The 13,258-nt window shown below is 40.3% G+C and overlaps 1 protein-coding gene across 2 annotated transcripts in view; it reads left to right on the forward strand.

Moving 5' to 3' along the window:
* The window catches only part of tcf12 (transcription factor 12), a 70,963-nt gene that overhangs the window by 29,237 nt on the left and 28,468 nt on the right, over window positions 1–13,258 (forward strand). For both annotated transcript variants that reach the window (XM_079178491.1, XM_079178492.1), the window contains exons 6-8: window positions 6,340–6,401; window positions 8,380–8,515; window positions 8,996–9,048. In XM_079178491.1, the coding sequence (XP_079034617.1) occupies window positions 6,340–6,401; window positions 8,380–8,515; window positions 8,996–9,048 (251 nt within the window). The remainder of the gene's footprint in view (window positions 1–6,339; window positions 6,402–8,379; window positions 8,516–8,995; window positions 9,049–13,258) is intronic.

The raw sequence follows: 13,258 nt of genomic DNA on the forward strand, positions 1-13,258 counted from the left end.
AGGCTGCATGAGCAGATGCATTTATCATCATAGAACATAATAATCAGTGACATTTCAACAAAGAAAAAAATAAATATGCAAATAAGAACTCATTAACATTTGCTCTTGCTGTTTTGAATAATGCCACTGCTGACAGGGCTGTACGCAGACATTAATGTCAAGCTCAGGGCAGGGGAGACATGTTTCCTCAGTGTTTTGTGGCTCCATCATGTATCTCCGTCCTACTGTTGTTCCTGTGGATGGGCTGTAGACATTCACCCCCAGCTAGGGAGGGAGGAAGCTGATGTGGTGCACTACCTCTCCTCCCTGTTTCCTCATCTACTCTGACCTAACCTCTAACCCAGCCAGCTTTTATTTACTGTCAAACAGAACCATGGTGGAAGCATCAAACAGCTTTGACAGGATGGATGTACACAAACTCTTGAGAAAAGGAAACAAAAGGAGGCATTATAAAAGGTACGAGGCAAAAATGAGTGAGTGTACATCTGATTTGTCCTTGTGCTGTCTCTTGTTGCCAGAGGAATAGTATTAGTAGCCGTGGAGCCTGTCTAGCTTTACTTCCAGGGTGTACACTTGATTTTACATAGGGTAGAGTATCCTGGTCATGATTCGAGTATCACAGAATCAGGGCCTTGTTTTCCCTCCTTTTCATGGAAATCAACAACAAAAAGCTGTATGAAAGTATTTAGGTCTTAAATGAAGATTTATAAAAATGTTTTTCTTTTTGCCATAAATTAGTCCTGATATGGGGTCCGGCATTAAGAAACGGGCCATTAACTTGATAGGATTAATGTTTCGTGGTTAGGTGCCATGGAAGACGTCACACGGGAACACGGACACACAACAGCAAACACATGTGATCATTTCATAGGGTTTCTAAACAACATTTCCTCATCCTGTATTATGAGTTTGTTTTCATGGTCTCATGACTTTCCTTGGAGCGAGGAAAATAGACTTGTTTTCTGGATGGAAAAAAAGGCTCTTGGAATGCATCGGAGAGGCGGTGAAGCACGCTCACTAATTGGCTGTTTTTGTGGCGAGGATTTTGAATTGATCCCTGGAGGTGCTGAGGTCACTACCTCTCACATTATCAGAATAAGAGGCTGCACTGCAGCCCTGTGATCAATAAGGATGCACACTACCAATGACTGGCCAGCAGGCTTTTTCTTTCAGTCGGATTTTAGCACCTAATGTTAACTTCACTAACTCAGTGTGTTTGTGTAGCTGAGGTTGAACTAGATTGCATATTTTAAGTAAATGAAGTTACTTATTTCAATTGAATGGTTTGGTTTCTGCAATTAGATATTATATGTTCATTAGTTTTACTATACCAATTTATGTTGTATACAACAGCCAACAGACTAACAAAGCATGAAGCATGCATTCTCTTACATTCTATCTGAGAGCTTGTCTGACACACGTCACTCATGGATTCTTATTGAAATAATTCTTCAACAGTAAAACTATTATATTTTGTAGACACTGTGTTAATGAGTAGGTTAGTGGACACATTACAATAATAAACTATTGCATACAATTATTGAAATCAAACAGGTGCACTGGTGCTTGCTATGTGCTCGGTGAAGGGGCGTGTGGGGTGTTTTGTATGTTCGGTGTGAGTTGAACAATCTCAATACTAACAGTTCACATTAACACCAAAGTGCTTTTGCTGCACAGTTTGTTGAGAAGATGCTCACTAAACAATATGTCAATCGTGTGGTATTAAACCATTTGTATTTTATATTGTGGTTACTGCAGAATAAACGCATGGACTTGTAAGTGTAAGGTTTTTGGTTCAAACTTGTGCAATAGAAGAAAACATCTGGGTAAAGAAACAGTACTTCTTTATGTTAAAACTGTAGATTGCACCTAACCCCCATCCTGTGTAGTGTAGCTGTGTAACGGGTGTGTGGGACGGTTGTCAATGTCAGTATATGTCATACAATGCAAAGTTTTGCAAGTGCTCAGCAGGTTTCATCCTAGGAAATAAAAAAGTGGAACAAGAGACCTGGAGCTGCTCATCCCAACCAAACTGAGCAACCAGGCAAAGACACCCAGAACAAGTCAGTGTAACACTTGTAACATTTGGGCTGTATGGTCAGAAACGAAGACGCATGACAGCAGTCTGGAGTATGGAAAAAACAATGAAAGACTAAAAGCATGAGATTCTTTAGTCTGGTTAAACAATAGCTGATGTCCAATACAAAGTGCTATATTTAGCAACAACTGGGCACAGCGCATCAGTCAGATGTCACCAGGTTGTGCTGACCAGACACACGCCCATTATTAAGTATATCATGCTTCAGAGTGCCTTAAATTGGGGCAACGATTTCTGTGCTAACAAAACCTTGACCTCAGGCATTCTAGGCTTAGTGTTTTATCAACACTGTATGTGAAAGTCCTTGAGTGGCACAATATATACTTCACGATAGCCGTTCACAGATGCTTCCTAAAAAGCGTGACTGAGCCTGTGCCAATGTGATAGTGACAGTGAGAGAAAACCTGAAGCTATAACTGCTGCTAAAAGTTTCAATGTATTGACTTGGGATAAGAAACTTTATATGAGGTATTTCACTTGGGATTGGCGAGACATTGTGTGATTTAGCTTGACACTCAGATCTTTGTACATTTCTGATTGTTTGAATGTAGTTTGCATATCCTATTTGTCTCCTTCCCCCTGATATTGTTTGTCTCCTCTGGAAAATTAGCAACTAATGTAATCCGTCCGCCACGAAAAATTCAGTTGAATATAAATACTTCTGCAGTGAAATGTTTCACAGTTTTAGTTACACTGTCACACGAGTTATATGCTAATTAGCAGCTTCACAGAATATTTTAATCAGAATTTATGGAATTTCTTCTCTCATTAGATTGATTTTTCTTAAATTGATATTACTGATGGTGCAGTAATTAAGCCACTTTGCTCATGATGCTTCTTTTCATTTTGTGTCTTTTGCATACATTGCTGTTTTAAGGCAGATAATGACTTTTGCTTCCACTCAATCACTGCACTTTAGACTCATTAGTAGGCCTGTGACACAAAAATACACCCGCTTAGACCCGTGTAGCCCTGCTCAGAACAAATGGGCCTACTCAAGAAATAATGATAACAATAATAGTGTTGCTCTTGTTGTGAGGCTGTGATCACACAGGCCTGCTCGGAGGAGGGAAAACAACGCATTTGTAATAACAAGCCTGGAACTCATAAAATGAATTCTGCTTTTTTGTTTTGTTTCTCCTTCCCTCACAGTAGGATTTATAACCTAGTGTTGCAAGCCTAAATACTTCAATCCGGGAAATTTGTGATTGAACAACTTGTTTTGAGGTTGATTTTTGGGGGAAATACAGATTATTACAGTGACCTATTTTCCTCACAATGAGTTACAGTCTGTGTGCGTCAGAGAGGAGATTGTGTCACTGCATGATAAGGGTATATTTTATTCAGCTAATTTAGGCTCCTGGCTTTAGAACCGACCAACCCAGCAATACGTTCCACTTGATATATCACTTTGTTCTACTTTACCTCACCATCATAAATATGCATTCTCCTGAAATTTGAAAATCAGTCCCGCCACGTTGTTGCAAGCTGTAAATTTCACAAGCAGGGGTTGTTCTCGCGTCGTTGCTTTATTGTTAAGTTTAAGAGGCTATGGGATTTAAACTGTCATAAGGACATAAGGGATTGGCTTCAAAAGGGATGACTGACTCTTTTGTTTCTTTAAAAGCTGTTTCCTCTATTAAAGAAGGAAAAATACCTGCTGGCAGTTAATGGAGGAGACGAGTTACTGCTCTTGCACCGCTGAGGGCAGAGAAGAGATGCACGATCCGATAAAGTGGTCAGAGCTGCTGGATCTTCAGCAGAACAGTCTAAACAAACTAAACTGACTTCTGTACACAAGCTGAAGTTAATCCCCAAATACGCTGCCACGTGGCCGGTCCTCTGAGGACTGCTGCATCCTTCTCTTCTTGCTGGCTAATACGTGTCATCTGAGGTGGGTGGGGTGGGGAGGGGGGGACTAACTATCTGTCAGAGACATTGTACATAAATTGGGCATCAGATAGACAAATAACATTATCCTTTCCATTAATGTGGATAAGGAGCCTTTCAATGCTAAATAGCAGGCTTCAATCATGCTGAAACGAAAAGAAATGTCACAGTAATACAGTGGTGGTGATCAATTCCTCTAAATACACTAAATGGACAACAGTAGGTCATTACAATCATAATTAGAAAATTTGCATTTGTGCCTTTTAAAGCAATACTGTCTGTCACATTTTAAATGCTCTCTCCCCTATTTAGCAAATCCAGACTGATTACCAGGAGAGGAACATGGTTCAGCCTGTACTTTAAATGATAAAAAATATTGTTTTATTACATTTCAAGTCTATTATGAATTATTGGAGAGATGTATGCAGTGTGGGAGACAGAAAGGAAGGACATATAATAGACTGAATCACAGCTTGGACATAGATTGCACAATGATGCCCAGATACACTCAAAGCTTTGTTTATAAAAGAAACAAGTTACATTTATACATTGTTGATGACTCTTTTTTGGAGGAAAAGGAACAGCATCAGTCATAGCAGATGACATGCCATATGTGATATTGTTGCATGAACATTAAGCAATATGATGGCTGCAACTTATGAGGGAAAGAAAAGTAAAACGGTCTTTCTCTGTAATTTCATACGAGCATTTTCCTATTGTAACAAGTAGTGTCCTTGAAGATGCATTGGCAAGAAAGTGGCCGTATCGCAATGCTTACCAATGCAGTAAATATTTACGCATGATATTTTGCTCAGTGGTTCCTTGGTTATACTGTGCATTTCTGTGTATTTAGGCTTCAGTGCTGATTGAGCGTCTTTTTTTTTCAGGCTCCACTGTTTTTTGGGGAGCGCTGTGTGGCTGCTTCTCTGTCTCATAGAGACATTGTTTCACAAACACATCTGTCTGCCCCGGTGGGCCCTGAAACTACAACAGTGACCATCAATTATTCACACAAGACACAGTGTGTGTGACAAAACACATGCTGCCAATGAATATTTAACTCCTTTTCCCCAGCATACAGGTTAGGAGTGAAAATGAATTCCACTAAACCACCTTTAGATATTAGACCTAAATACAGAAATTAAAATTCTCTGTCAAAGGAGATGTTTCATCGTGCTGCCACGATAGTGAAGGTTGGTGGTAACCGACAACTTAATCCTATTTCCTATTGCAAGAGCGATGGCTCAGAACTGTATCCCATTATTGTTAGAAGAGAAGCAGCTTTGCCAGTTTAACCATCTCCCCTGATTTCCTCAGCTTCCTTCGTCTCTAGAGACGGTCTGCACAGATGCAGAACAACTGTCTCCTGCAGGACTGCGCAGATAAGCACAAGTGAATTCTCTTAGATGTGCCTCTGTTCACCTGCGCTTGTGAAAGCAATGTTCAGATCACTCATTGTGTAACAAAAGATACAGGGTATGCAAGCATGAACTCACAACATTTTTTTTTACATTTTCCCCAGAGGAAACAGAATTTAGTTCTAACGCGTGTGTCTGTGCTTGTAATATTTGGAAGTCTGACAAAAAATAATGTACAACGCTGGTAAAGTTATTCATCATTCTCCCCGAGGAGCTCTCATTTGTTTTTCCAGGGGAGTAAAACTGCTGAGTTTGAATATTGTGATGTGTATGATTCATGTGTGTTGTGTGTTGTGTGTTTTATTTTCCCCATAACGGCTGCTCGGGAACATTCCTTTTGAGGTGTGCACATCGAATGTGACACTTATAGAAGGACTTCTTGACAATTATCACTCTGTATTTATTGTTTTCTATGCTTATCATATTTATGTTTTTTTTTTTGCAAACTGAACACTTGGTGACAAATAACACAGTTTTACAGAAGTGCAGGATTTTTTTTTCTTTCGCTTTTCTTAAGATTCAACTTAAGATTCAACTACTTTGTTGGATATTTAGTACGTAATACATTGTTAAGGGACCTGAGGGAGTCGCATTTCTGTGAAATGCAATTTCTTTCCCCCGCTTTTACTTGTATCCAGCATCAGATGATATCCAAGTGAAAGAAAACAAACAAAACTCAGTAAAAGGAACCACACCTCTTGGTTTTTACAATGTAGTTAAAACACTCCAGCCCCACAGACACAATACCGTACAAATAGTTGTCAATAAAGTAGAAAAAATGTACAACAGCAAGTGAAATCTTGCACCAAGCATTGCAAAACAAAACAATCAGGAGACTGCATGTAGTCCTTTATTCTGTGTTAAACCAGGTGCGTGTTCAATATCATAAAAGATAAAACGATTGCTGTTACGGTCCTTTGTGTGTTTTTACAGGTAAATCAGAGAGGGCTCCATTTCCTGGCTACGGGAGGAATCCTGGAGCATCTAGTGGCCAGGTGGGTTCAAAGCTGAGCTATGAAATAAATCAGCTTCTGTCTTTCCCAAAACCAATAAAACTGGTGCACCTGAAAACCAATCAAGCAACATGTTCTAAATTGTTATATGTAGTCTTCTCCTTGCATCAGTGTATCAAAAAGAGGGTCTAAACAGTTAAAGCGCAACAGATCCATCACTTGAGGTCCCGACAAAAAACATTACTTTACTCCTGAGTTTTGACTGCTTTTAAATGTTGCTAAAATTAGACCTTGCCTCTCTTCCGCTGATTTCAAAAAGTGAATCCATCCTTTATTTAACCTAAGTTGGATTACTGTAAATCCTTTTCTAAATAAAAGCTCCCTTCATTATAAATAACACAAACAAAACAGGCAGGCTTCTGCCAGGACGGGGAGTCCATAACTTCTTAACATAACTCTACTCCTTTCATTTGCTTCTTGTTCATTTTAGAATTGATTTCAACGTCTCACTCTTTCTAAGAGTTTCTAAGGTTCAACTTGGGGCTGCAGATCTTCGTTTTCAAAGAGTTTACTGCGCTCAACAAGATGTATTCCCACTTGAAATGTTGACCTTTTGAGAAACTGAAAGTGTCTTGAACCCTTCAGGTATTCATATATCCACTATTAAACTAAAGGGGACAAGGATTCTTCAGTCAGAGCTCCTCAGATCAATCTTTGTAAATTTCCTATAGTATACATTTCTGATGTTTGTTTCATGAAAATGGGTTTTTGCAATTCATTGTGAAATAATCTTACAACATTAATCTATAATATATTAAGATATAGTTAAGCAAAATAAGACAACTGACTTTACATCACACCTGCAACTTGCCTGGTATATTTCGGAATATTTGTGTCTCCTACTTAACAAATGAAATCTGAAGATGCAAAGGTTTCAAGCTGCTTCAATGAATGACAAAGTATTTAATCTGCAAGAGTTTGATTCTCTGGTTCTTGCATGAATGAAACTAATGCTGAAGTGTTCGCAAAGGGAGTCACAAGCATCCAAATTTGCTCTCCTCAGTGGTTCGTCCCTGTATAGCTGCAATAGTGTAAAAGAGGCCAGAGCCATGTTGCTGCAGGGATTCAATATCATTGAACAAAGGCAACAGCAGAAGTGGGTCTGTTGTGTCATGTGAATGCTGTAGCACCAGTGACACATTGTCATTTTACTGAACCTGACCTGATTCATTTTAACATTACATTTGTGTCACGTTGCCTCTGACAGTTTTTCATGACCTACATTTTAGGTCAGAGAAATAATTAATTTTATAGAACATTTCATACATGTTCTCTTTACACTGAATAGAGTTTATCTTTAAATTGTTTTGATTTTGTCAGTATTGGAAAGGTCTCAGTGGTTACTGTGTCAGTCCTCAGCCTGCTGATTCCCGACATGAGGCGAGTTTACAAGCCAAATACTTCACGTCGCTCTGCTCGCTCACATGATCCCTGCTCTGCTGGTCTGCAGCCGATTACACTAATTAGACCAAGCTCTTAATTGGGCTCTTAGCCCAGTTTGTCGGTGTTGCAGAGGTTAAGTAGATATTGGTGATGGGATGATGCGGGGAGCTTCCGCAGTCCATCCTGTGACACAGAATAAACAAGAGTTACATGTCACATGTCACCTAATAAGTGATATGATAGTCAATTAAAAAACAATTTGTACATCCATTGCGATGTTTCCTGTCTCATGTTTGATTCTGATATTCAGATATTTGCAGTAAACACACTGTTAATGCCTGTGTGCTTTGTTACTGATGCATTATTTAGGACAAAACTGTCTTTGAAGTTAAATGTAGATTGCATGATATAAATAGAGACAATTAAAACAATTTAGTTGATGGGGCTTGAAATTACTAGCTGACTACAAGATTGTTATTTTTTACGACAAACAACTAAAGTAAACACTCATTTCTGACAACGAAAGCTGGTTTTATCCTTTAATTTGAAGCATTTGTGTTTTTGTTTTCTCTGTCAGTCTTCTTCTGTAAGGTCAGACGTCTCGTTGGCAAGTCCTAGTCCAGTGACTCCGTCAGGGAAGTCAGCAGCTCCTTCCTACTCCTTCACTGCAGCCAATCCTAGAAGACGTCCTCTGCAAGGTCCTCCACCCATCGGTCAGTGCCATCTCAATTATTATAAGAAAGATGCCCTGAAAATTATATTATTTTCTCTTCAGGGACAAGTGTATGCAATATTCACAATATATTCGGAACCTCACAAGAAACAAAATCTAACTGGATACTTCCCGTCGACCCAGTTTCACTCAAGTCTTAAACTTTAGTTTCATTTAGATATTAATGAAAAATGACAACATGTGTTAGCAGTCATATGTAGTCATATATTAACAAGTGGATAAACTTGCTTTTACCAAGTGCCACTCTAGATTGAGTGTATTGTGGCATTTACAATTGGTATCTGAAGTTGTAATTTTCTTTTAAAGGTTGTTTATGTCACGATTAAATCACAGATAATACAGAACAATACCACAAAGTAGGTTTTTGATAGTGATCTATGGCTTGTTTACAACACATTCATAGTTGCCTCTTCTTTTTTTGGGACTGTGAATGACTGGATGTGCTTTCATCTCTCCACAGATCCTCTACAAACAAAGAAGGTTCGCAAGGTCCCTGCTGGCCTGCCTTCATCTGTGAGTGGAAGATCATCTACCTCTCATATAAATAGATTTCACAGTGAGCTTACTTAAGCAAACACACACGCACACACTTCTATGCTACTTACGCGCCCTCCCTCTCCACACTTGCACACAAAGAGCGCTCTTGACTTCAAACCCGCACTTCTTGGATGGGAATTTGGTTGTTTTTGTGGCTGTGCAATCACACCAGAGCTGCCTGATAATCTAAGACTGGCTTTTCATGCTTGTTGTTTAATATTAGAATGAACATGTCTCTGTAGGGCACATTTTTGTCTGTACAGTTGTTGTCTTTGTATGTGTGTGTGCGTGTGTGTACATGCATGAATGTGTGTGTGTGCGTGTGTGCTTGCAAACACGTGTGCAGCGCGAGGTGATTGATTTTCAGTGCTGCCCTGTCACAGTCTAGCCTCCTCACAGCCTCTCCTGGGAGAAAGAGAGGCTGTCAGAGCAGATCCCCAGCTCTGCTCTTTTGATGTTTAATTAGTCATTACGTAGCCGAACAGGAGGACAGACAGAGATTAATAGCACAGAATATCTGAAATTTCTATTGGTAATGATCCCGGTGGAGCAGAAACCATTAGGATGCAGAGAAGTGTGGAGCTCAGCTTGCATTCGCTTAGACAGGGGGTATTGGAGTTCATTAATATGCATAAATCAGTAAGTCAGACGTTCCTGGTTAAAACCCTGGTGGATTGGCAAAGGTTTTATTAAGCCTTGCCTTAAATTCCTAGAACTGGTACCAGACAATGATTTTTTTCTTTTCTTTTTAATAAGAAGCAACTGGTTTACCAAAATCCCACCCTTTTATTTCCTTAAACAATGAAAGGGTTTTTCTTTTCTTATTTTTTGTTGAGGGAATCTGAGACAGGATTTGCCTTTCAGAGCTTTGATAATCGTCACCTCTGCTGCTGTTACTCTGAAATCAAATATGGAACAGGCCGTGCAACATAAAAGGCTGGCATGTGTTTTGTTTCTGGATTTGTATTTGAAAAGAAGTTTGTCAGAGCATGAGGGAGAGAAGCAGTCTCTGACAGCAGCAGGAACGTGTTCTGCCTTCCTCTTAAGTAAGTGATATATTTGCGGTCTTGTCAGACGGAGGGAGGGAGGCAAAGAATGGTTGCCTCACGGGTTACATCTCTTTGTTGTGTAAATGGACGCTGGGCTTTTATTTGACAGTACTTAACACATGGGTGCAGGTGCTGTTCTGTGACTCACAAGCAAGCAGTACAATGCTAGATGGGGGAAAACATGAGATGAAATGCAGCTTCTTCTTGTCACTCAGTGCTGCTCAGAAGATAAAGCCTGGAGCTCGGAGGAATTGTCCCAGTTAGTCTTTGATCCCATTTGAAAGAAAAAAGATTTTAGTGTTGAATAACGGGCTATAGGTCTCTTATAACCTGCCGACAGAGAAAGGAAAACATAGAGCTGTTTTTTTTAAAGGTGGTATATGTGGGAAATGTTTGAGTGGGAGGTTGTCTGGCAGCTTTTAGGAGGTGTTAGGATATTGGTATTAGAGGCGTAGGTGAGGTATGGCGGCATGAACTATTCGATGGTGTAAAGAGCTACTTGTGGCCCTTGAAAATGTGTAAAGTGACTGTTTCAGATTGCTGTATGTCTGATGGTTATCAGCCAAGACCCATGTTTCTGTCTCTGGCATGCGACACTGGAAGCAGTGAGGGTGGTGTTGAGGTGTCGAGGGAAGGCGCACCTGGAGTCAGAGCTACTTTGCCAGAGGCAGCTGTGTGAAGAGCCTGCAGCGTACCTGTAAAGCATGAATGCAGCTGCAGATGCCACTGAAAGCTTCTGCTTGTGTAAGCAAGCGTGAGAGCCTCACCAGAGACCTGAATAGATGCTTGATTTAAAAAAAAAAAAAAAAAAATCAACACAGTGCTTCCTATCATTATGTCTACTGCTGGGAATTTTCTTATTTATTTATTTCAGTCTCAAATCCCCTTTTTCCTCCAGCTTGTATTCTCGCTTCTCAGTCTAAAAATACATGTTGTAGTTTTGAATCAGATGGGCAATGTAAGTTGCAAGCCCAAGCATGATGTGTGTGTGTGTGTGTGTGTGTGTGTGTGTGTGTGTGTGTGTGTGTGTGTGTGTGTGTGTGTGTGTGTGTGTGTGTGTGTGTGTGTGTGTGTGTGTGTACACACTACATGATGGAGCTGAATCAAAATATTTACGGGAGCGCATCCTCTGTGCATTTAGGCTTTGACACTGCAGTGCACCAGGATGTGAAGGCTATCTAGACAGGCCAGCTGGCAGATTGCAAACATTTAAATGTTTCTTCAACTTATATACAGACGCCCTCCTCCCACAGCCACACAAATACCTTCCTCTGTGGTCTGCTGGATATGTGCTTGCAGACATGGGATACTGCAGTTTTAGTATTAATTGTGTGATGCTTAACAAATCCTTGTTATCCGGCATTATTCTAAGGATTGTTTTAACCTAGTTTTTCCCCCTTGGCAAATCTAGGAGTTTAAAAAAAACGTTGCCAACAACTTTAGAGTATAGCTTAACATCTCGGTGTGACAGACAAACGTCTTCAAAGCGCTCAAGCTGGAAAGCTTTACCCTTGTTACAGTAGATACATTTGCTATAATTGGCTCGCTGCATTTTTTGATTGTATAAAGTGAGCGCTGAGAGCGAAGGACAGCATGTTGTCATTGGACAGACAGGCTGCTACGCTGAAGGATGCTGATGGGCAGCTGCGTGGGCACCTGTCTGACGGGAGGACTGGAGACGGAGAGAGAGAGAGAGAGAGAGAGAGAGAGAGAGAGAGAGAGAGAGAGAGAGAGAGAGAGAGAGAGAGAGAGAGGGTTTTGTGGCTTGTGGGTGAAAGTTTCATCTTGTAGGATATTTATGGGAAGCTGCAAGGGCATGGTGTGTATGTGTGTGTCAGTTTGTTTGTGTAAATAGTGTTTTTTTCCGCTCCCCTACAAACCCTTGTCAGAGGCACAGCGGCTTGATGTGACACTTCCTCCCTGGCTTTGGTGATGATATGGCTGCAGGATGAGAGAAAGAAAGTGGTGGGCTGAGATTCAGCTGCCCTCAGGGACTTTTGCAAGCAAGAATCCTGAGTGTCGATGACAAAATAGATTGACATTTGCTTTTGACAGATCACTCAGACACCCTTGTTTCTGAGAGATTTGTACTGTGTGAGCTGTAAGAAAGGAAGCCTGCTTTAGGCTAAGATGTTCCTTGCAATGCTGTCTGGTGCATGACATTCAAGAGATATATGTTCTCTCTCTCTCTCTCTCTCTCCATCTGTCTGCAACAGCTCAAAGACAAGAGATCATTTTATTGTACTACATCAGTAACCTAATGTTCCTTTTGCTGAGGAAGCAGCTCTATTTTGTTTCTTTTCTTTGAACCACAGCAGGCCAGAACATAGTATCAGGGCTTGGTGAATAGACTGTGGATAAAATGCATCAGTAAAGCCCCATGTAAACAGCCAGGATCACCCCAGGCCTCTATCAATCTCGAAGCAAAATTAGATTTCAGTGCCAAACAGCAGAATGGTGTAAAGCTGCACATGCACAACAATTCATCAATGTACATGCATGCGCTACATCCTGGAAAATCCACACATTTTTCAAAAAAGTGTATTTATAACTGTTATTGAGTCACTAGGCAGAGCCGGGTACTCCAGTCATTATTTTACAGTGCAGCCAGTTGAGCAGTGAGGAGAGGAAATATTAGGCGATGCAGTTTCTGTGAGTTCACGGATGTTATACTGGTTTGAAACAGCAGTGCATGTTCTGTCGAGCCAACGGATTGTTCACAGTTTTTATTGGGGCTAACCTCGACCACAGAAATTCTTCGTACACTAACGCTCATTATTCACTTGTGCTTAATTTGATCAAAATATGCAGAGGAGATCATTTAAAAGAAAGTTGAGAATGAGAAGAATGCTCATTCTACAAATGACACGTTGTGTAGTTTGAGTGTTAATATGAGAGTGCCAGAGAAACTTGATATTAACAATGAAACAAATGTACGGTGAAAGAGTTGCTCATGCTGCTAAAACACACTGAAAGTCTCAGCTTTTATCTGCCTTTAGATCAGTGTTTTTGTTTTTGCTGCTCCACACTGTGTGGTTGAGTCTCACTGTCACTGAGTTCACTGATATAAAACCATAGGCAGCAAACAAGCTCAGACAAGCCAAGTATAAGCTTCCTACCCAGTTCAAGATGACACA

This window comes from Pholis gunnellus (genome assembly GCF_910591455.1).
Source record: "Pholis gunnellus genome assembly, chromosome: 1".
Taxonomy (NCBI): domain Eukaryota; kingdom Metazoa; phylum Chordata; class Actinopteri; order Perciformes; family Pholidae; genus Pholis; species Pholis gunnellus.